The sequence below is a fragment of the Orussus abietinus genome, unplaced genomic scaffold (assembly GCF_000612105.2).
Source record: "Orussus abietinus isolate OABI.00-Male unplaced genomic scaffold, Oabi_2.0 scaffold102, whole genome shotgun sequence".
Lineage (NCBI taxonomy): Eukaryota > Metazoa > Arthropoda > Insecta > Hymenoptera > Orussidae > Orussus > Orussus abietinus.
Window position 1 is genome coordinate 310,723 of NW_019394255.1, and position 25,507 is coordinate 336,229.

At 43.5% G+C, this 25,507-nt stretch overlaps 2 protein-coding genes across 2 annotated transcripts; both read left to right on the forward strand.

The window, feature by feature from the left end:
- Nucleotides 1-7,445: 7,445 nt before the first annotated feature.
- On the forward strand, nucleotides 7,446-22,861 carry LOC105697026 (cyclin-dependent kinase 5 activator 1). Its single transcript, XM_012419964.2, has 4 exons — nucleotides 7,446-7,880; nucleotides 9,078-9,320; nucleotides 21,875-22,171; nucleotides 22,574-22,861. The coding sequence occupies exons 1-4, from the start codon at nucleotides 7,446-7,448 to the stop codon at nucleotides 22,667-22,669; spliced, it is 1,071 nt and encodes a 356-aa protein (XP_012275387.1). The 3' UTR covers nucleotides 22,670-22,861.
- Nucleotides 22,862-22,878: 17 nt separating this feature from the next.
- LOC105697011 (pollen-specific leucine-rich repeat extensin-like protein 1) lies at nucleotides 22,879-24,860 on the forward strand. The gene is made up of 2 exons (XM_012419944.2): nucleotides 22,879-22,883; nucleotides 22,955-24,860. The coding sequence occupies exons 1-2, from the start codon at nucleotides 22,879-22,881 to the stop codon at nucleotides 24,759-24,761; spliced, it is 1,812 nt and encodes a 603-aa protein (XP_012275367.1). The 3' UTR covers nucleotides 24,762-24,860.
- Nucleotides 24,861-25,507: the final 647 nt, after the last annotated feature.

A 25,507-nucleotide genomic window follows, 5' to 3' on the forward strand; every position in this document is an offset into this window, starting at 1 on the left:
GAGGTACTTGAGTTTCGACTACCACGCTCCATCGATCGAGCTCTTTTTGTAATAACTTTCGTAAGGTGCATCCTTTGCCGATCACAGGTTTTCCGTACAGAAGGGTCTACATACTTCTCTGCGAACCTGAGGCCGATCGATCGGCCCCTGATGAAATTTATTACGAGCATAGTCTTCCGTCGAAGGAGCACATATTACATAAATAAAAGAAATTGCCTTACTTCATCTTTTTTTAATTTGCCAGCCTCGCGAAGCCGACCTACGAGACTCTAATTTCCCTGCAGTTCAATTTAAAGAAGATTACTTCCAACCCGAGGGAAACGTAATTCCTGAAAACATTGGTTAAATTGAATATTATTACTTCGGTGTTCTTATTTTTCACATAAAAAATAGGATATTATTATCTCGTGGTAAAGATATTGTTTCATGTCAAACGGTGCCTCTATCACTGATTTAATTATCTATTAATATTCTCCAGATAAATCGATGTATGTTCAATCTGCAGGTATTAGAATCATGTTCTCTGCGGTTTGTGTCCATTTTTTCTAGAACAGAAAAACTTTATTCAGTTAGAAGTGAGCCGATTCCTCCGGAAAAACAACTATCTATATCTTTCTAGTCTATCAAAACACTTTATGAACGTCTCAAATCATTAGAATACAAATAGCTTTAAGCATCGTTTTTTTTCCACGGCGCAACAACTCTTTACGTTAACCCTACAACGACGCTTTACAAGACACTTATGGAACAAAGTGAGGTTAAATGGGACACGAATAAAAATTTCAACCAAATAAAGACAAGTCGAATCCTTCTCGAAGACGATATGAAGAGGTATCTATATTTTTTAGCTTCATCAAAATACTTTATGAACGTCTCAAATCATTAGAATACAAATAGCTTTAAGCATCGTTTTTTTTCCACGGCGCAACAATCCTTTACGTTAACCCTACAACGACCTCTTTACAAGACACTAACGGAAGAAAGTGAGGTTAAATGGGACACGAATAAAAATTTCAACCTAATAAAGACAAGTCGAATCCTTCTCGAAGACGATATGAAGAGGTATCTATATTTTCTAGTTTAATCAAAATACTTTATGAACATCTCAAATCATTAGAATACAAATAGCTTTAAGCATCGTTTTATTTTCCACGGCGCAACAACCCTTTACATTAACCCTACAACGACGCTTTACAAGTCACTTATGGAACAAAGTGAGGTTAAATGAGACACGAATAAAAATTTCTACCAAATAAAGGCAAGTCGAATCCTTCTCGAAGAAGCTCAGATCGATACAGGCGCCGATCAGCGATTCCTTACATTTCCAGGATGCCTTCCGGGTGTGCCTCGGAACTCTGGAGAGCCGGATCTCCCGGAAAATCGAGGCCACGCCGATATCCGCATAAACGGAGCGTTGCGGTTTTCACGCCAACGCTACGCGAGAGAAAGTTATTTCAAGCTCCCTTTATCCTCGCTCCAGCTGGCACCTGTGACCCTTTTGTCGGCGCCTAATCGCGAGTATTGGAGACCATCGGTCGACGATCCGAGCGCGACCTGACCGGTTCGACTTACGAGCGATACTCAGGGCGTAACGCGCCTCCTCGACTTGACCTAATTATAATATTTATGCCGAGTCTCCTGGAAACTCGGGGATCGCCCTGCGAACCTCACGGGGAACGTTAAAGGACGTTACAACGGTAAAAGGATCGCCACCGACGCAACAACCCTTTACGTTAACCCTACGACGACCGCTCTATAAGGCACTAATGGAACAAAGTAAGGTTAAGTGGGACACAAATAATAAACGATAATAAAAAGCCAGAGAGCGTTTGAAACTCAACCTCGTGCGCGAAAATGATGCACAAAATGCCCCCCAAAAATGTATATGCAGTCTTATAATCCGTAATCCTTGGAATTTTCGATACATCTGGAGGGAATCTGATTTAATTGATTTTTTATCGTTACTCGTCATGTTTTGCCATTACCTTATTACTCCGTTATTTTAAACCAGTTTTAGCCTTAGGAAGAACGAAAGCGTGAGGGTTATACATTTTTTGGAACACTGTTGTTTTCTGAGAGTGTAGATTGAAAAAGTGTGGATTTTCATGGATCTCGGAATTAATGATTTTATGGTACGAGAAACGACGTGCGACGCCATCTTGTTCGTGTCCAGGAAACTGGGAAACCTATCGTTTGGATTAAAATAGAGAAAAAAAATTGAACAGTTTAATTAAAACACGATTGACCTCGCTGGGAATATTATTCGACGATCAATATGGTCCTGAAAGAGGCGGAACTGCATCAGCGGAGGGCTTTACAATTGATCCACGAATAATAGGAAACCCTGTCGAAGGTTCAGACCTTGAGACTGCGGGAAAATATATTCATTTAATTCTTATCGATCCTTCTCCATCTCTCTCTAGACTTGCCGTTACTTGTATATCCGGTCTCGATTACACCTTGTCAGTTTTGGTCTTGATACAAAGCAGGAAGCCGTGCAAGTACCGTCAACAAAGGCGTGTATACAGTCCGTTCGTGTGAAAGGGAGGCTCATAGAAATGAGAAAAATACGGACGACGGGGCAGGAGGGGGTAAGGTATGTGCAAAGAATGCATACGGCTGTAAAACTTGCAAATATACATTCCTTGGAAAATCCCAGTACAAGTCACGTAGTCCTCGGTAGGATTTGGTAAGGTCAGGGGTGGTGGGTGTAAAGAATCTTATTCGTGGAATCCTATTTGAGTCTCTTCCATATCACAGACATTTCTCCGGGGTTTTAGGGAACGGTGGAATCGTTGGTACCGCGACATTTTGAAAAAAGAAAAAGAACGAAGCACCTACTTTTCCCCTTTTCATCTTCGTCCTCTGATTTTCAAAGGATTTCATAATTACAGAGCGAAACTTTGACGTCATTCCGAGTGTGCCAGTTGAAAAAGTCCTGCAGTCTTGTGAAAATTCTCCGTGATGGGTATATATTTCTTATTTTAGACTATTTCGAAGTAGTATATTGAAAATGTTATCATTTAATTCACCACCAATCTCTCCATCGATTCTATAAATTCGTATCATATACATTTTTTCTGAATTTGCGGTTTTGAATATCGAGTACGTTAACCTTTTATAGATTATTTTTCAGAATTTTTCAGAATAATGGAACTGTTGGGAATGTTGTACTTGACAAGAAAAAAATACAAAATTCCTACTTCTCCCCTTTTCTTGTCCGACCTCGATTTTTTGGGGGACTTTTTATTAGAGCAAAACTTTTACATTCCGAATACTGCAGTTAAGGAAGTCCTAGAGTGATGTGAAAATTTTCCATGATGTGTATGTTTTTAAAAATTTAATCCGTTTTGAGGTAATAGGTTGAAAATATTATCATTTGATCCATTATCTATCAATCCTATAAGTTTATATCGTATTGCGGTTTCGAATACCAACAACACTATCGATTTTTTTCAAAAATTCTAGAGAATATTAAAATTGTTGGGAATGTCGTACTTGGGAAGAAAAAAATTCGGAGTGCCTATTTTTCCCCTTTTTATTTCCAACCTCTAATTTTCAGCGGATTTGTTAATTACAAAGCAAAACTTTGACGTAATTTCTTATGATCCAGCTAAAGAAATGCTGTGAAAAATTTCCATGGTGGGTATATTTATTATTTGAGTCTATTTCGAGGTGATTTTTTTTAAACAAATGTTATTTGTTCTGTCGATCTAAGAATCCTGTGAATCTGTATTATACACCAAACTTTTCTCCGAGAATCTAGAGAACAATTTAATCGTTGGCAATGTAGTAAAAAGATAATAAATACTAAGTATCTACTTCTCTCCTTTTCATTTCGGTCCTCAAATTTTCAGAGGATTTCTTAATTTTACAGCAAAACTTTGACGTTACTTCGAGTGCTCCAGTTGTAGAAGTCCTACAATCCGGAAGAAACTTTATACGAGTGTATATATTATTCATATATATTTCAACGCACATAGGAAGAGGCGTTGTCAAATTCACCGCCACAATCAACACTTGTAATAATTTCTCATAAAAAAATTGCAAACTATTTTCTCCTTTATTCACTTCCGTATTCTGACTTCCGTAGGATATCTTAATCACACGGAGAAACTTTGACGATACTCTGAGAGTCCTAGTTATCGAAGTCTTGAAGTCCTGAAGTTCTGAGGAAACTATCCACGATGTGTATATGTGTACGGTGTTTCCGTCTGTTTCGATATAATTCGGTAAAACTATCATTAGATCAGTCCTATGATCCGTATCATATCGCAGATATTTTTCTAGAATTTTAGAAAATAATATAATCATTGGTAACAACAGTTTTCTAAAAAATAATTCCAAAGTACATTTTTTATGTTTTCTTCTACCCTCTAATTGATAAAAGAATTTCCTAATTACAAAACATTAATGTCGCATCGGAAATCCCAATTACAAAAATCTTAGAAGCCTGAACATTTTTAATTAATCAATACTAATTAAAATTCTAGAATCTTAACTCAACTATTCACAATAATTATAATTATTATCTCCATTTATTTCACGTAGGGAGAAATATGATTCGGTTTACCATCGATAGGTTTCTTTATATCACTAATTTTCCTCCAAGACTTAAATAAAAGACCGAATCCGTTTCCGTGAACATTTTTAATTATTCAATACTGTTTAAAATTCTAGTCTTGAGTCAACTATTCACAATAATTATAATTATTATCTCCATGTATTTCACGTAGGTCAAAAAATATGACTCGGTTCACCATCGATAGGTTTCTTTATATCACTAATTTTCCTCCAAGACTTAAATAAAAGACCGGATCCGTTTCCGTGAACATTTTTAATTATTCAATACTGTTTAAAATTCTAGTCTTGAGTCAACTATTCACAATAATTATAATTATTATCTCCATGTATTTCACGTAGGTCAAAAAATATGACTCGGTTCACCATCGATAGGTCTCTTTATATCACTAATTTTTCTCCAAGCTTAAAGAAAAGACCGGATCCGTTTATATGGCAATGCTTTTTCAAAGGAAATACACGGAGTATCATTTCCCTTCTCAGTTCCGTCCTCTGATTCCCAGAGGACTTCTTAATCACTGAACACAACTTTGACGTCACTTTGAGAGTCCTAGTTACAGAAGTTTCGAGGAAACACTGCGTGCGTTCGCATATACGGCGTGTGTATATTTATCACTCCCGTCCATTTCGGTGCGCAGTGTTCGGAAAAAGTGTCATCCGAATCATGACGTGTCATTTAGCCACATAGTTACTTTCTATTATACATTCTATTGTACATATACCGCGTATAATCCCACCAAGGTCTGTTTTGATCCTCCCTTGTCGTGGAAAGTACCAATGTGACAAGTTTATAAGCACGCCCCGTCACGCGTCAAAGTTCTATCAGGATCGGAACTTGGAAGCGGTTCGAACAATACCGCAAATCAACTCAAGGTAACGTTCGTCATGTCATATGATTCGTGACAATGGTGGCGATGAATCCATTCACCCAGATAATTGGTTCTGACAATTTGTGGGAGAAAGTGGTGTTAACTTTAATGCCACTTGTTCTAAACGATCTAGTAGAGATTTATCTGTTGTCTCGTTATGGAGTCCTTTGAGATAAGCTGGTTAACTTCCTATTTTCTCCGTCCTATAACAAGTACGTACCAAATCGCTAAAAATATTATCCTACTAAAAATCCTACTTTAATATTTTTCGACCAATAATCGCGAAATTTACGTCTTGTATCATTTTTAAATGCAAAGAAAAAAAAATTCTGAAATTCTAGATTTCACTACGACGCGACAATAGCGACATCAAAATGATCAGATAGTATCTGGTTCTTGAATTAATTTGTTTACACCTGGATGTAACATATTAAGTAGTTAAAAGTAACGTCAAGAACTATTACAGATTTTAATAATGACCAATAGTGACCGTATTCTAAATTAATTTGGCCGTTCGCTCATGACAAAGTTGTCCGAAGTTATTTCGTTTGAGTTTAAAATTATTAATTCAACCGCCTTGGGCAAGGGTTAAAAATGATGGTAGGGATAGAAAAAGTACTTTTCCATATAATCATATCATTTTTACCGACAGAGCGGGTGGTATCGACATATCGACTCCCCAGGCAGGGCTCGCAACCCCCGGGAGTCGGCGTTCCACATCGGAGGCCATTCGCGATCCGCCTTCAGCAGCCAGCGGAGCCCTCGACAGGAGCGGGCGTCGAGAGGGTGCCGCCAGGGGTAGCCAGGGTCGTCGTCGTGGCCGTGCATGGGCGTAGACGTCGCGCCTTGGCGTAACGCGTTGACTCGCAGCCCTTACTCCACCCCCGACAATCGACGTTCGCCGTTTGCGTTTATCGAACGATTGCGCGCGCAGGGAATCGGAAGGGGCGTACATCTTGGGCCGCGGAGAGGCCGCGGGCGAGCGCACAGTGAGGTGCGACGAGAGTGCAGCAGCTACGCCACTACGGTGTAGCTACGTCGCCGCACCGAGACCCAACAGGGGGTGAGACATCCACCATCATCGAGGAGTTCGCGACAAGGAAGCAGGTGACAGGGGTCAATCCGTGAGAAAGTGAAGCAAAGTGCAGCGCCAAAGGTACGGCAGAAGATAGCAGCGAATAAAAAGAAGAAATCCGAGGAAAGGAGTAAAAAAGAGATCAGGAGGAGAGGTCCCCGGGTGGAGTCTCAGGGGGAGCTCGAGAGAGGTCGGGGAACGAGGGAAGAGGCGAAGGGCATCAGGTGCAGCGGAGGAGGCCACGCGCACGGGACCTCGAGGACGGAGCTCGATGCCGCTCTAGAGTGCGCATCGTCTTCGCCCGAGCACTTCGTCGAGGTCTAGGGATCCAGGGGCTCCGTGCGCTGCCCCGAGGTAGCCGCCCCTGGTGGCGGGTCGCACGGCGACTTCGGGGCCGGAGTCGAGGGCCACCTCGCTGCGACTCGCGGGGGCAGCTCCAGGAGGGCCGCGACAGGTTGGAAGACGAGCGCGCGACGTCGGACTCCGCCGGTTTTGGGTATTGATCGACCCGCCTCCGGGCGGCCATATTCGTTCCCGCGCTCTCTCGCCGCGGCGAAGAGCGCGCGGAGGCGGTTTCCCGCTCGAGGGAAGAAGTCAGCAGGCTGGGAGGTCGGCTGAGCGAGGTGGTGGGTCCCGTCGTGGAGGAGGCCATAGAGCCGGGGGATGCGACCTCGCTGACGGGACCCTCGAGGGAGACCTCGGTTCCCCGAGCGCCCCCTCCTCCGCCAAGGATAGCGTCTCCTAGCCCGGCGAGACCTCCGCCCCAGCAACGACGACACTCGCTTCAGCAACAACACCAGCAACAACACCACCCGCAACCCCCCCAGCAGCCTCACCCGCCGCCGCCACCCCCGCAGCAGCCTCCCCAGCAGACCCAGACCGCTCAACAGCAGACCGACGACCAGCACAATACCGCCAACATGGGAACGGTTCTCTCTTTTAGCCCCAAGGAAAGGAAGGGCTCCGTGTATCCCGCCACTGGACACCAGCAACACCCTGCCGACTTCACCCTGAACAACTTCAATTACGAGCAGCTCAACAACGCCAAAAACCGAGAGAACAAGAGCGCCGCTGCCGTCGCCCCCGCGCCCACGAACCAGCCCAACAACAACAGCCTCCAGAACAACAACATCAACCTGAACAATGACAATGCTCGCATCATCTCCGAGAAGAATGCCCTCGAGAAGAACCTCAAGAAGCACTCGCTGTTTATCAATGCTCTGTCTTGGAAGCGGTTTAGCACAACCAATAACAACAAGAAGAAACTCGATAATAAGAACAAGAATATCACGTTCAGGCAGACACTCGATAACCTGCCGATCGTTGACAAGAACAAGAATATTCAGACGCCACAGGTGAGTTTAATGTCGTTGTTTGTTGGACTGTTTAGTTGTTCCCGTGGATACGTTTTTGAGGTTGGTTAGGTCAGTGGATGTTGAAAAGAAGAAGTTCAAGTTTGTCGTGTTTATGTCCACTTCTTTTCATCGTTTTTCTTGGGTTAGGGAACATTTTTTGGTGGGGACAATTTTTCAAAAGAAGAAAAGGGTATTTTGAAAAATTGTTGGAACGAAAAAGAGGTTCTTGGGGTATTGTTGTACTCAAGATATTTTTCCGTGTGGGTGGGTGGGGGTGGTCTCTAAAGGGAGCTTTCAAGTATCGATTTAATGTTGCGAGGTACTGTAGGGAAGACTTTGATTTCCGCGAATGAATAAGTTTAAAGAATTATGCGAGTTTGGTCACGTGAATTGACGAGAAAATCGCTGAAATTGCAGACCGCACATTACTGGGGAGCATTACCGAGTGTCCGCAAATGGCGGCAGCCATTACGATTAGCAATCACACGTTTTTCTCGGTGGATTGTAAACTCGAACATGTCGTGACAATCCCTGGACTGACACCGATCATCGATCTCGCGAAAAAAAAACGTACACGACGTAATCTAGCCATCTCATTGATTTTTTCTTCAAAGACATATGTATACATCAAGTGCCATTATCCACTCTTCTTCTTCAGCCTTAGCGGAAACATTCGAAAGCTGATCTCGCAACGGGTTAAATTTGCGCTACTTTTTAGTTTTAACATATCCAATCAATGCGTGTTTACATTTTGATCTGCCATAGCAGGAGAAAGGATTACTTGAATTCTGCTCCTTCACCACCTCGAATAACACCTGACTTTTTTGCAATTATATAAAAAGGGACACATCTCTTTCAACAATTCCACGGTCTCGTTGCGTAGATAGTACACCGAGAAAAAAATGTCATTGAACCAAATATCTGTTGAATAGCACTAAAGGAATATTTGATTTAATGAATTATTTTCTCAGTGATGTATATATACATAAAATCGTATTTCTTCCCCCTGTAATCGAAAGTACGCTCAACGCTAATTGGTCGTCATTCGATTTCAGTAACTATCAGGGGCAATGTAGTTGCATTAGTAATATCGATAAGTTATCCATCCCAGACTCCAGAGTAAAGTACAACCGAACGATAATTTATACCCTGGGCAATTACGCCGCGGGAATGTTAATCATGATTCCTTCCTCCCAGACTAAAGCACCGGCGTCGAACAACAATCACACGACACACAACCCGACCTGCGAGAAGCTGGTGCAGAAGCCTCTTCCTCCGGGACCCAAGAAGACGGTCATCCAGGCGTCCACCTCAGAATTGCTCAAGTGCCTCGGGGTTTACCTCCATGGGAAGTGCACGCGATTGCGGGACTTCCAAGCTGGAGATGCAGTCATGTGGCTCAGGACGGTGGACAAGAGTTTACTTCTTCAGGGCTGGCAGGTGGGTGACCCAATGGAGCCCAAAATGGGTACCGAGGAGGTATTCACTCAGAAAATCATGGATTTTAATGCGAGAAATCACTTGGAAACCGCAAGCAAAAAACACTGAAAATCGTTGAAATCACCAAAGCATTGACACAATTTTAAGGCTGATACATGTTACCGAATCGCATTGTTGTTTATCATATGCAATCAAAGGTAATCGATTTTCAACGAAGGAAATCGTTTTCACTGATTTCCGAATGAATAGCTCCTTGATGGATACACTGATAAAAATGATATTCCGGGGCTTAGATATCTAGGCAAGGGAGTAGAGTATGTACACGACATGTACATAACGTTTGATGTCAGCAAATTAAGATATTGAGACAAGTGGTCATGCACATTCTGAATAAGGAAACATCTAGAGACGAGTATATTTAGCCTCGTGAGTAACCATCAGACTTCCTCAGATAGTGTTTTACTTCGATGGGTCAGCTCTCAAATGAATCGCTCCACTTCTCTAACAACGATTTATCAAGTATAGTCTTCGGAGTTATGAGCAAGAGTTCAGACATACAAGTAGTTCCTGCTTTTACAAATTAATCGGTTCCCGGCGACCATTTAAAAATCAAAAATTTGTAAATTTCTCTATATACAACTTAATTTATCAATTTTAACAATGTTGGTCTTAAACGAAAGAAAAAGAATTAATAAGGCTATTCGTGTTAAAATGTTTCAAGAGTCTCTGAGTGATAGCATTTACCGTTTAAAAAAAATTAAATGGCGTCTATAACGTTGTTTAGAGTAAAGAGACGTGGCGCCCAGGTGAGAGTTATGAACTTGTCCGAGACGCTACCGCATCCCTTGATATAGAAATTCTGTAAACAAAAAAATCGCTCTTTAGTACAGAAATTCCGTGAATAGAATTCGTCACTTGATATAGAAACTTCGTTTAAAAACATGGTTCCTTTATATAGAAATTTCGTTAAAAAAATCGTCCCTTCTCATAGAAATACCGTAAAGAACAAAAATTGTTATGTGATAAGTGCGTGCCCTACTAATTTTTGACGCGTTGTTCCGCAAGGTAGAAGTCCAATATAAATAGCGAAGGGTCGGAACATACGTTCGAGGCACCATCGACGGTAGTTCCCCAAGTATAATAAAATCGAAGAGTCTACTGGCATACGTTCATGTGCCCGTAACGCGTTAGAAGAGAAGACCCTCTTCTCCCGTCCTGGTAGTCTCCAGGGATGCCACCCTGGGGAATCGAGCTCGTAACGAGAAGTAAGCCCGGCACGCCAATCACAATATGTCACACAAAAGTGTCCCAGTAAAGGGGTCGTGGGCCAAAACACGAGTTTCCATTTAGTGCACAAGGCGTATCGTCCATATGGCCTCAACCATTAAAGATCAATTACAAGAGAATCATTCATTTGGACGTCTCGAAGGCACTTGCACTTGGGTGCACCGCTCGGTGCACCGACAATAGGCCCTGGCACCTCGTCCATCATTTTTTTCCTTTTAATAAAAATATTTTGCCTCCGCCGCAACATCACCAAAAGCTCACTAGACTTTCATTCGGGCCCCAAAAAGGTGGGACGGTTCCCGCCCATTTTCGGGGGGATTAAAAAATGTTCCTCGACGTCATCCTCTGTCCTCGCACCCGCAGCCACCCACGCAACTCGGAACTCGTCGTGTACTCTTCCAGGGGACATTTGCATGAACACGCACACGGTATCCCAGAGTTCAAATTAACGTTTCGACCTTCGATATCGCAACGGAAAATCGATAAGCCCACGTGCACTGAGTCGCCGAGGTTGCGACGACAGAGGTAAACGACAGGGACGCTGCACTTACTCGAGTCGGTGTTGGTGTACCTTGTCCAGAAGCCAAATACTGCGCCCAGAAGTTATTCAAGCAAAGCACTGTTTCATATTGTGTTTCTGGATAACTCCTACCCATATGTGGCAGATTTGTAACACGTTACTATTTCTAAAAAATAAGTTATTATTTCTGCACTTACCATAGAATTTCGATTTTGAAGTACCTTGTCCAGAAAACAAAGACAAAAAAACTGTGATCCACTTTTCTTCATTTGTCATGGATTTATTATACATTGTTCTTGTCTTCAAAAGTAATGGAGTAGGTAGGATCACTGCACTTACTATGGAGAATTTATTTTGTTATATCTCGTTTAGAGATTAAGGGCAATAATATACTGTTATCCATGTAACGTTTATTGAACAGTCCTTTTTTCATACAGCATTTATATGGTACATTATTCCCACCTTTCAAAAATGATGAAGTATTATCATTGCACTTACCGAGAAAAATCGATTCTGTTGTACCTTGAACAGAAGTTGAGTGTACAGGAAAACGATGTATTTTATGTGATGTTTGCAGATTATCTTCTTTCATATGTCGTGGGCTGATGGTACGCATTCCTTATTTCTGAAATATAATGAAAAGTTTGTTTTACTACGGGTTTTATGGTCCGCTTTCAAATATCCACGGTTGGAACAGTAGAAGCAGAAAGTTTCACCCACACAACGCCATTAATGCACTTTCACCCCTATTTCGTAACACCAGCTTTACATGTAGGCTTCATTCCGGAATTCGCTGATACTATTGTTCTTCCACTCGCTCGGAGTATGCACCTTGTCTGCTGTCTGTTCCCTTTTGACGAGAAATAATGTACCTGCATTTCTTACGTGAGACGAAACCACATGTTAGGCTCGTTTCCTCGGAATACTGTATTAATTCGATTGATAATAAGGGAGAAGACATTGCTAATTATACCATAACAATATAGCATTTCTATAGGTCTGCCAAATACTTATCTCTTTGCTGCTGCTTCTCCTCCTACAAGTCCACCACAAATTGACTGGACTCTGTAAAAACAATTGCATTAATCCACCATTAATATCCTCCGTCGCGGCTTTGCTCGCGATATGTGCGAGTAGAAATTTGTATAAACACAGTTAACCCCTTTTCACTCTTTTAGGGGTTGAATGTCGAGAAAACCCCTTTCTAGTGAGCACCTGTTACGAACAAAATATACCCCCTAAATTTGTCGTTTCTAGGCTTAGCAGTTTGGGTTGGACAATGATGAGTCAGTCCTCTTTTGTATATAGATAAAACGATATAAATTACAGGTAAAGTTAAATTGAGCATCTGCAGGAACATGGCATTGTCTCGTGGAGATCCATCTCGTCTCGCTTTGAACCTCGTGCATATGTTCAAATATAGGCACAAAGGGCCTCATCGCCGGTCACTCCGGCCGCCATCTTTTTTTGCCAATCTCTGCGTATCGGACGAAACTGTGTCACGTGATCCTTCGACTGGTTCGGCCGATCGGCAGCGATGCGTTGGGGATGACTGATTAAGGCGCTCCTTTATCGAGGCCCTCGCGGATTTTTCCTCTTTTTTGCCCCAAGGCACCAGGTCGGGGACGAAGTGAAGCGCGAGAGGTTGAGAGGCACTGCCTCAAAGGGATGTGCAGCAATGCGGGGTAAAAGTGCGCAGGGGGAATAAGGGGTCACGTGTCCCATAAGAACCGCACGCGGCAACGTCGCAAAGCTGCCCTAAAAGGGCGGCCAGAAAAGTCTTGTCCATCGGGACACTCACCCCTAGAAAAGCTCATATTAATCGACGAAGGAGGGGGCATTCTACGAAATATCAGGAAACGCGAGTCCTAGTACCTTATTGATCATACTATTAGGACGTTCCTAGAATTCTGTCGTTTCCCGGCATTTATCGCCATTTTACCAATCTTACTGACTTACTTACGTATAATATCAAATCGTTACCCATATACATCGGGAAAATGTATAACAAGACGAATAAATTTTAGTTGTACATGAACCTAGTAGACTTTTACTTACTTCTACATTTTTCATTAAGTCGAAAGTACTTTTAATTACCTTAAAGAAATAATTCATTCAACCATTGAACATTTTATTTGAGTGAACTATCTGATCTTTAAATAGGCAAATTTATTTGATTTCAAGTACCTCATTTTTCTCGGTGTATTATACTATTAATAAAAATATTGTAATTTTGTAACTTTTTCGTGGAAGTTTTAGACTGACATGGTGTACCGATTTTATAACATATGTCAAAATGAAATTTATATGAGTTGAAAATACATCTATGACGTGATGTTATAGAATTATAAATATATTTAATAGGTTATAATGAATGTATACTGAAATACTTTTAAGACATCCAATTTATCATTTTACTGCAATCGTATGTATAAGTGTACGTATGAATATTTTTAACAATGTAACTCCTAGTGCTCTATTTGTGACTTATTTCAATCTCTGTCTATAAAAATGTCAGAATTTTTAAAATGACCTAATAAGGTATGGTTTAATAGAAGGTAGTATTGTTAGCAGTTAAACTCAATTAATTGTTCAATTATATTACTAATTCTTGATTTTAATAACACATATCACATCTCTGGCACGAATATCGAGCAATATAGAAATTTCGAATATTACATCGTAATTGTGGGTTATTCCACTCTCGGACATTTCAGAAATGTCGTTTTTATCTATTATAATATTCGTTTAAATCTACCGTAATTTCCGTTACAATTATTTGAAAACCGGGTGTAATACGGGTGTAATTAATATTGGCTCACTCCGTAATTGTCTCTTTGAAGCCAGCAGTACACGGTTAAAAATATTCATAAAACCCGTACACCTTCCGTACATAAAATCGCAATAAAATTGAAAACTTTGCGCTTTAAATTTGAATTAGTACACATTCATTACAAATCTGTAAATAAACGTACCTTCCATAACATCGCATTATGAAATTCCTACAACCATATTCCTAGGAAAATTCCTACAACCATGTACTAAATTTATAACATTTGTAAAATCGCAGTAAAATTATAAATTTGACATTTTAAAAGTGAATTGGTACCCTGAGAAAAAAAAATGTCATTGAACCAAAGCAATATGTTGTTAATGCACTGAATAATTATTTGACTCGAATGAACTTGAATAAATTGGATGTAACATTTATTCGGACATTGTGACAATTTACATTAGTAAAATAATTATTCTTCGAATTAACAAAATATTTCTTTGGTTTGATGAGATTTTTTTCTCAGTGTACACATTCATGACGAATCTCTGACTAAATTTATATTCCATGATGTCGTGAAATTGCGCCAAAAAATTCCTACAACTATATTTATAAGGTTTATAAAATATATCTATTTAAAATTGTACGAAATAACAATATTTGTTTGAACAGGGGAGCGCGTCATTGGTGTCATTGGGGTCTGTGGCATTTATGGTCTAGATAGTCCGAGGTGTACACACGGTCGTAGGCGTAAAGCGATTACGTCATCAATTTCATGACCCGGTGTCCACCTGAATGACGTCCTGGACTATAGAGTCGCTCGTTACTACGCCTAGAACGTCGATGAGCACGCGAGCAACATGTGGCCTAATCTTTTTCGTCTAGACGGACTCTTCCAGCAATTAGCTCGCGAGTATATTCCGAGGTTGGCAATGACCACTGTCCGAAATCGAATTAGCGGAACCCTTAGAGCGTTCCGTCTGGATGTCCTCGGTCTCGTGAATCGGTCTTCACGTGCGCCGTAATCGTTGCCAATGCATTTCCTTTGCCCGAGGTTCGAAGCAGAAGCAGGAGGGAAAGTACGAGGCGAAGTTGGCGCTAATCAAGTCACGAGGACGATTTTCGCCACGAAGTAGGATAAAGAGATACAGCGCCATGTATTGAAATCGTCCCTACTTTAGAGGTCCGAGATATTCAGATTTTTTCCAATCTCGTGCTGGGAGCGCCTCCTCGATGAAATTTTGCAATTAAAAATTATCGTCTGCTAGCGTATCCGCTAGTCTTTATCGCGTTAAAAACGTCACATTTCGCATGTCATACGGGGATTATCGTTTTGCTTTGAGTATCTTAATTGCAAAATTAAAAGCATTTTAGGTCATTTACGTGGATAGGAAACGTTTTGGTCATGTAGGATTGGAGTTCCCTCATTTTCCGCGAGTAGCGCTCACATCGTTAGATCAGCGAAAATCTAAAATTCTGGGTTCCGATTCTGGGGTCAGTTAATGTGAAACCGACCATTGGCATTGGCTCCTACTACTTCATGGTTTTAGCTTCTGAGGGAAACGAGCCAACCACGTAGCCCCGAAGTCGATCTACGTGAGCCTCGTTGTGTCCTTCCAATCAAGGGAGGACTTTTAAATGGCTAGTTGACCGAGTGGAACGCCACCTTCTGAATAATTTAGCTGTTCCGATGAAAGTAAAGCGTTTACTCGCAACTCGAGTACCCTCGAAGTTCTACTTACGAGTGAATGTACAAATGTTTAAACCATGGACGTCGGATACATGGACACTGCGAACCGAATTATTACTTTAAGGCAGACAAAAGGAATAGAGGAGCTACTTTTTCTCATTATTTTGTCATTGGATTGACAGCCGCCATGTTGCGTTGCGCTGTTTCAGGTGAGAGAGAAAAACATCAAGGAAACGGGCTATTTGTTTTCTCTATTTCAGCTCTGCTGTTTTGATAATTAAACCATGAACCTAGGATATATAGACCTCACAGATTCAACTATTCCCTTGATATTTTGTAAAGGCAGCGAAATGGAAGGAGAATCAACAGAGGGACTGTGTTTTTTCTCTTTCTCTTCCCGTTGAATAGGCGGTCGCCATCTTGTGCTGCGCAACTGTTCCACGTAAACAGAACAGAAGAAAGATGAGAAACTGGCCCTTTTGTTTCCTCTCTTTCGGATCTGCTGTCTTTATAGTCGGATCGGTGTGTGGTATTCATATATCGTACGTGAATGTTTTAAACACGCCTTTGACTGACGTAGTTAACATAGTGTTCCAGTGAAAGAAAAGAGTATACATATATACGATAAATCTTACAAATCTGTTAACTAGATTATATGAACATTCGTATTAAAACGAGTGTTTTCATGGGGAGGGTTAAGAACATTACACATTTTAGCTTGTAATTTCAGGGTAATATTACATTCCTGGAAAAAGTAATGTAATTATCCAGCGCCATGAGAGGACGAAATAATAGTCCACTCGTTTCCAGGAAAGCAGGCATCCAGAACACGCACGTAAAAAGGACACCACGGAACGCTTCCAACAATGTGAATACTAATGTAGCTGAATAAATCCTCTCCCCTGAAAAGCCCTAATTAAAAGAACCCCTCCCCTAACGGACATACAAAAGCTGGCTGTCGCTTAGTGGCCGATTTACCGCGAACAGTGAGGATCCGCAGAAAAACGCGCAATTGTCCAGCCCACGCACACCCCCGCAGATTCGAATGACATTTGAGCCGCCATTTTGTCGGAACGGCTCACCCCTCGCGTGAAAAACGCGCGCACCCCGACTCGAAATTATCGACCTCGGTTGAACCTCTAAATCCTAGATTCTGTTTTTTTTTTACTTTAATTACCGTCAGCAATTTCTGTCTCATTTAGCCCTAAATCCGGTTACACCAACCGCGAAGTTAGAATAAAATCTCTTAATAGGGATTAGTAAATCTTGGATTAACAAAATTCGTGTTATATCGACAAAAATTAGGCTCACCAAAGATCAAAATCCGTTGTTATGTAGCCACCCAAAATCGAGTGCTTAACTCTACGCCCACGTCAAATAACCCTCAAATAAAGATTTTAACTCTATTAACTCGATTTGGTGCTAATAAATCCAGGATTAGTAAAACGCGCGTTGAAACTCATATGAGGTAAAAATCGTCGACTGGGGACTTTTGTAAAAGGTTTGCGGGGTCATGTCTGGTTTTCTTCCCCCATTTTCCGTCTTTCTCCCCGCGAGCTAACGAGAGGATTACGAAAGCATTAACTCGAGCACGGTGTCTCGAATTCCGAGGTCGGCCATTTTGTCCACTCTCGGCCCGACCGCCCAGAAGTACCCCTTTGTACCCCTAAACGGTCGACCTCTAATTACCGCAATTAATTAGCAGGGGCGTCGAAGACGTTTCGCGCAGGCGATCCGCGGAAACTTAATTAAAACATTAACAAGAACTGCTTGCGGGGTTGTAGGGGCGAGGGGATGGTGTTGAGGTAGGGTCGGGAGGAAACCGCTGGGGGGTGGAAACCGCGACGCCAAGCCGCGCCGACAGGGCAGGGCAGGGCGCTCACCCCTGCGAATATCGACCGTGGCCGACCAGCGCCGGTGTAACAGCCCCCCTCGTTTTCTACCCTTCGCTCTTCCCTATTGGATTGCACCTGAAAAGGAGCGCTGAAAAAGAAAACCCTCGAAGCAAGGGACCGCACGAGGGTCTCGCACTTACTTACGCCTTCCTGACTCGCCGGAGAGAGGGGTGCGATTTTTATTTTTGCCCTTTTCTTCCTGAAATTTTGATAAGTCCTGCAACGTGATTTTCAGCCGTCATGACTGAGCGAGCGTCTCCCGGAAAGGGGAGTGTCCTTTGGGGGGAACCCTAGTAGCATAGAATAATTTCTAAATATTTGTTTGTAATCTTTACTAAATATCTCAAACGACAGATTTTTTAAGATTTCTTGTAGATTTCATTCGAAGATATCTGAAATATTTGTTGAAAATCTCAATGACATAATTAGTTTCAATAATTTATAAACATATATAGACATTATACTTTTTAATTTATGAACATATAATAAAAATACATTTCTTTTACTTCACGACTATTACCGGACACTCCATTTGGTATCAAAAAACACAAGAAATTTATGTAATATTTTCGTGCCACTATTTCATTATGGGAGCAAAACGTGTGATTTTCATTTTAAATATTTTTAAAACGTTTATAATGTATTCGGCAGATAATATTAAAAAAATACTTGTATTAAAATGAAACGAAATGTTTTGTATATCTGGTAGAAAAATATTATGAAAACACATGGAGCTAATATTCTAAAGTAAACGTTTCGCAAATATTTCAAATGTCTGCTAAATATTTACAAAATGTACGGTATTCGTTAAATATATAGAAAATATAGGACAAATATTTTGTGCTACTAGGGAAGTACTTTAAATGGCTGGCGTCTAGGCGGAGGTTCGCTCGTACACTGTTTCGTATTCTGTAGTTTGATGGATTTCATTGGAAATGTAAATTACGTTCATTGACATAAAAAATTCATCGTACCTGAGAAATATTTCGATGATTCAGAAAATAATTATTTGACCCGAATAAACTCAAATAAATTGTCGCAGTTATGAGAAAATGTTGCGTCTTATTTATTTTAGTTTATTTGAGTCTAGTAATTATTGTTTGAATTAACAAAATATCTCTTTGGTACCATTCAAAGAAATATTTCTTTAGTACAATGAAATATTGTTCTTACTGTATTTATGATATTTCTACTTCGTAGTTTGTAAGCGCATGGGTGTAAATATTTATACGACAATATTTATCCGAATAGGTTACTACGCACTTATGGTAGAAATGAGTTAATTGGCCTGATTAATAGGAGATGAAATACGGAAATTAAAGAATTTAGTTCAATTGACGTTCAATGAGGTTTTGATGAGGAATCAAATGTAACGTTTTCATTAAAATTTTTATTTGAGAGCTGATGAGGGAGAACGCTCAGAAATTAACAAGCTTGGATCGATTGATATTCGGTGAGGATTTGATGAGGAATAAAAAATGAGATTATCGATTAAATTTTCATCTGAGGGTTGGCGAGAGATAAAATGTAGAAATGAAGAAATTCATTTCGACCAAGCTAATCATCGAGGTTTCGATAAACAGTCAAATGTAGTTCGTGGTTATTGGAAACGCTGGGAGCCATTTTCGGGTATCTTTGCGTATCAAATATCCAATCGATTAAACCCCAAAATGCGGCGCAGGATTACGTGCGGGCTACGAAACAATTTTCCAGACAATGAAAATGGGAATACGAGCCGCAGGGATTGTGCGTGAAAAATGCATTTCAATTTCTGTCCCGCGGGACATCTTCCGTCAGCGTATCGCGGCTCGTAAACAGAAGCCTGTAAACGAAACCCATACTCGCTCGTAAAATGAAATGGAACAATAAATTGAGTCAAATGTCATCGTGAAATTCAACCATCTATGGAATGACACTAGAGAACACGAACTACGCAGATTGTGATCCACTAGGTGGGACCTAAGTCTTAAACAGCAATTTATAATGATATAACGTACAATTTTCTCTACGAAATTTCACGCTGAAATATGTCATCAGCGCCATCACTGCCTCGCATTAACCCTGCAGAGTATTGTGTGTGTTCACGTGTCAGTATTGTGCTCGACAAACTGACAGATCTGAAATGGAACGATAAATGTAATCAAATATCGTCGAAAATCCAAGCGTCTATGGAATGACGCTAGAGAAGCACGCAGATTATACTCCATTAGATTGCATTCTAAACAGCAATTTATAATAATACAATTAATGTACAATTTTCTTTAAGAAATTCCACGTTGAAATATGTTATCAGCGCCATCACTGCCTCTTATCAAGCCGACACGACATTGTACCCAACTCACGAATCGATATCAGTTTCAAGCTCGACAACATGGCGGAACTGGAAAAGAACCACAAATTCAATCAAATCTCCTCGAAAAATCCAACCATCTCTGGAGTGACATTAGAGAGCACAAATTAAGCAGATTACGCTCCATTGGATTGCACTCTGAACAGCAATTTATAATAATATAATTAATGTACAATTTTCTGTAAGAAATTCCACGTTGAAATATGTTATCAGCGCCATCACTGTCTCGTATCAAGCCGACACGACATTGTACACTACTCACGAAACGACGTCAGTATCGTGCTCGACAAGCTGGCAGAACGCAGGGTAAGCTCGAAATTCGCGAAATACCATCACAGAGGCAAAATATCATCGCACATATCCAGCAAGTCGACGGTTGTACGGGATGCATACAGGTTGCACTTAATTACGGGCGGCTATACGCCATCAACATCGGCATCGACGAGGAGGGCAGCAATAGCGTCGACACCAGCAGCAGGTTGCTCGAGTAACGCGCTATCGAGGGCATCGATCCTCTCCCGGGTCAGCGCGGGGCCTCACCGTAACACTTCTACACACGACCACAGACACACCTATGCAAACCCAGACGAGGGATGCTTCCGGACGATGCATTTCGTCCCAAGGCTCCAACCACAGCGGACCAAGTCCCGTCCTGATTCACTTATGAGCCGAAGGACTCGTTTCTGGAGCAAGGATGGGTTCATAATGTCTTTTTAAATCTTTTCCATATAAATAGAAAGCAGGACGCTTATAGATGGTCATCCTTAAACAAAATATATATATTAAAATATATGAATATTTTTTACCATGTAATTAAAATTATAAAGATACTTTATTAAAAATACTTAGATATTTGCAGTAGTTAGTAGATGAGTAGTTTATACAGAATTATTTTTTACATTGTAGTGCCTTCATTGAAGTCGATTATTTTGTTATTAAAAAGTTTTTAGTTGTTACATCTTTCATTAAGGTTCTAACATTTTTATTATGTAAAATAAACGAGGTGGGTTGGAATAAAAAATAATCCAATCATAGTGCGGTTACTGTTAACCTTTCATGATTTCCGTTGTCTGTCTTCGGATTTTGTAATCGACTAATGATGGAACTTACTTGGTACCACCTTGAAAGTTTTTAAGACAAAATAGAATGATAAAAATCCGTTAATCGGGAGGAAAAGTTATGTGTTAACATACATAAAAGAAATTTAAAAAAATATACGGATCAAATCGAGAACCTCCTTTCTCTTGAAGTCGGTTAAAAAGTAATAACAGATGCAGAACATTTTTTGTTTATGTGGCTCTGTGTTACGAAATGGACGATGACAAAATTCGTACATTGAAAATTCTAAATTTCAAATTTCGACTGGATGTTAAGGGGGTACTTTAGATGTATGGACCCAGGGTCTGTGTCTACGAGCTATGGCGTGCGTGTTTTCGACGAATGAACGCGCTCGTGACCTCACGAAAGAAGCATATCGATCGGCAGATTGTCAGGTGCAAGGGTCTCGGATCGTAATTTGTAGCCAGCGCCGTAACTCGAGACTACGAATGAATCATTCTTCTTTGATAGTAACATCCTTTGGCAAAAAAGTTTCGGAAGGAGAATACCTTCAGGAGGCTATTCACGAAAATCTGGAACGTACACTGATAAAAGTACCCATTTAAATCGATGTACTCAGTCATTGATCATTTTGATGCCAAGATAAATTGTAGTAAAATTACGTGGTCTTTAACATCATATTCGGCATCTGAGATAAAAAGAAAATTACATTACAATATTACATTTAATTCAAGTAAAAATTCCGTAATACGGTAAATATATTAGAAAGTATATAAATACACGTAATTACTTATAGACTTTCTTTATATCACACTTACGTATCTATATAGAAAATTTTTCCTCAGGGCATGGGCGCCTTTATTCGCGCTAATTCCGTAATCCCTTTGAGAGAAATAATACATTTTATGTAAGACCGATAGAGATATAGCACTTAGGGATGAAAGGAGTATGTTGGATAAAGTGAACTCTTGTTCTTGCAGGATGTGGCCTTCATAAATCCCGCCAATGTGGTGTTCGTCTACATGTTGGTGAGGGAGTTGGTGGACGGTGAGGAGGCCTCCGAAAGGGAGTTGCAAGCCACGGTGCTGACGTGCTTGTATCTAAGCTACAGCTACATGGGAAACGAGATCAGCTACCCCCTTAAGCCGTTCCTTGTCGAGGATCGTAAGGACAAGTTCTGGGACCGATGCCTCCTGATCGTCAACCGATTGAGCTCAAAGATGCTGCGCATCAACAGCGAGCCTGGATTCTTCACGGAGATCTTCACCGAGCTGAAGGTGGGTCCTGCAATAATACCCACGATACTTCATTTTGTGAAAACGATATCCTTCCTTAAGTGCCGATTTCCATCGATTTTACATGATAGACAACAATGCGGTTCGGTAACAAATGACGTTCAGCCTTAAAATAGTGACAGTGTTTCGTGATTTTCAACGATTTCCAGCTCACTTCCACATGATTTCGAGCGTTAAAATTCATGATTTCTTGAGTGAATACCCCTTCGATCGGCTCTCAAGGAAGAAAATCGTTTTCATAGATTCTCGAGTGAATAGTTCCTCGCAGTCGATGAGACGACATTGTTCAGGGAATAAACGTCAATTTGCGGGCAGTGAGTGAAAAAAGCACAGGAATGATCAGTGCTCAATATGCAAATGTAAATTATTCCATATGCCATCCAGGCCTGCGGAGCCGGTGAGCGAGGCAGTTTCACTGGAAGCAGCCTGGAGCGGAGCCTCGTCGTCTCCGGAGTCGCGGTTCCCACCAAGGCGGCTTGACGGAGCTACACACACCTGTTGGTGCGCACCGCAAGGCACGGCTGCGACGTCACGACCCTCTGACGACCGGGTCGCCGACGAGCAGCCGTCGCAGCTTGACCCCTCGCCGTCGACCTCGAGCAGCGCGCAGCAGCCACGGCCGCAGCAGGGTAGTCGCGAGTCGGACTCTCGACGCTGCCTCGCGTGCGGCGGATTCGCGCCGGGTAAGGATGTGGCATACACGATCGAGGACCTGGACGCTATCGAGCCGGCCCCAGGGGGCAGCAAGTCCGCGCGCACCTGCAGCTGCGGCCAGGTGGCAGGGAGCAGCAAGCAGCAGCAGCAGCAGCATCGAGGGGACTTGCGGAAACTCCAAACCGTGGACGCAAGTTCTAGATGGGCCCGCAGCAGCTTCCTGTCTCCGGACGACGCACTGTGGGACCTGCGGAAGCAGGTGAGCGAGGGCACGGAGTTCCGCTGGGCGCTGCACACCTCTAGGACCGACATCGACTTGGCGACCAGCGCGAAGGCGAAGTGCAGCTGCCACACGTTGACGCCAGACGACAAGAAGCCGATCGAGCGATCGGACCTACGGAAGCACCACAGTGCGGAGACCGACAAGTGGAGCCTGCGGCCGGACGATGGGCAACCACATGACCTGCGGAAGCACAACAGCACCGACACCCGGATCTCACGGGAGACGGGCTGGAACCTGCAGGTGCCAGAGGCGCTGCCGAATCCGAAGCCGCGGTGCGCCTGCGCGAAGGCCAAGGCCGCGCAGCAGGCGGAGCTCCCGGAGGAGGAGCGCAAGGAGCCAAAGAAGGAGCAGAAAAGAGAGCCGAAGAAGGAGTTGAGGCGGGAGGCGAAGTTCCAGTACTCGCAATCGGTGTCCCCGGACGAACCCCCCGCACTGCCGGTGCCCCAGGTGGCCCAGGTCGAGAAGCCCGAACTGAAGAAGCACGCGAGTGAGGAGCCAAAGTGGACCGAGAAGGCGAAGGACCGGGCCAGGGAGATGGCGCGCTCCACTAGTACCTCCAAGAAGTGGGACTCCAAGGAGCAGCGGGTGTTGAGTCCGGAAGGCGCCCACAAGGCGCGCTCCAGGTGGGCCGTCAAGTCCCACTTCTCCCTCCCGGTAGAGAGGAAGGACTCCAAGTGGTCCAGGAGCAAGGACGAGCCGAAGAGCAAGAGCACGAAGGACCGCCATTTCCGGCAGAAGAGCGTCTCGCCCGAGCCGGATCCGAGACACCTGCTGCGCCTGGACAGCCGGGTCGTCCGGAGACTCATCTCCCCCGAGATCACCATCAGTGGCGACGCCAAATGGGCGCCCTACGAGGGTTACTCCCCGCTGCCGAACATCGGCATCAGGAAGCGCGAGCCAAAGCGCATTAGTGACATCAAGTGGACGCCCTACGACGGATCGCCGACGGAGCCGTCGAGGAGCCTCTCGCCGGACCTGGAGGACCCGGAGTGGTCGTCCCCCGCGGACTACGACCAGGGCGTCACCCCCACGCACCATCCTCCGCCCGAGGCGGCTCCGACCCTTGACAGCGCCGACGAGGACGAGGAGCGACGCTGGCGATTCCTGAACATGATCTCGCCCTTCCCCATCTACCAAGGTGCCTGGAAGGACGAGTCGCCCCCCAAGTCGCCGGCGCCGCCACCGCCGAGGGTGCTCACCCCGGACGACCTCTCGCCGCCGGTGTGGTCGCCGCAGGAGCCTTCGCCCCCGCCACCCGAGAGGGAGCCGACCCCCCCACCTAGGAAGCCCTCGCCGAGGAGGCTGAAGAAGCGCGCCCTCAGCAGGGCCAAACGCGCCTCGCGCAGCCGTGCCGAGAGCGTCTTCGCCCCTGATGAGCGTCCTCCACCTGCTTCTAGGGCCTCTAGCGAAGAGGCCAGGGGACGCCCCAGGCCGGTGCTCCTGAGGTCCATGGCGCTCCTCGAAGTCCCCACCCAGATACCTCCGATCGACCCTACAAAAAGGTCCCTTAGCGAAGAGGTGCCGCGCTATCGCATCAGGGAACGCGCCCCTTACAGGGCGCGCAGCGAGGAGGCCCCACGGCCCCCGAGGTTCGTCGAGGCCAACGAGCTCTGCCAGTACGTCACCACGGTTTAGCATCTGCTCCCCAGGACTCCTACGTAGGGCTCCGCGCGCTGCGGGGGACTCCTGCGAGGGCTCCGCTCGCTGCACGACCCCTCTCTCTTCGCTCACTTCGCAGGCCTACACCAGACGCTGCTCCTTCGCGGCCGTGCTCCAGCGCCCTGGAAGGAACGAAATGCAGGGATCGGCTCCAGGAAGGACTTTGTACGCGCTCGGCGATGGACTAAGAGATAGACGTGTATTTAGCGAAGCGCGAGAACGTCCCGAACCCGCCATTCGGACGTGATCGCAGACCTCGCGATCGGATCCGCCGTACGGTCCCGTCGCGAGCCGCTCTTACGATTTCTAAGATTACAAGTCTGGTGATCGCGTTTCTAGGTATACTTATAAATATATACATATTAGCGAGGGTAAGCGTTCATAGGATTTATGGATAACGTTTAAATGATAACTTAACGACTTTACGATTATACGGTAACGCTGGTAACGGTAGTCGTGGTGTAATGGCGGGGTAGCGTGTAAGTTGCGTCGCGTCGTGTCGACGTATGGATGTATACCGTAAAGGTACGCTAACGTGGGCTCGGGACGTTATGCGGATCCAAGTGCATCGAGATGTGTATTATATCGCCGCCCGGGGCGCGACGAATTTGTTATTCATTTTTATCCGACGCGAGGGCGAGGCCGCGACGTCGGGGCGTCGTCGGCGCCGATTTCTTCTCGGGTTGATCGTATTGTAATTTATTTATGGGGCTGGTCGGGTT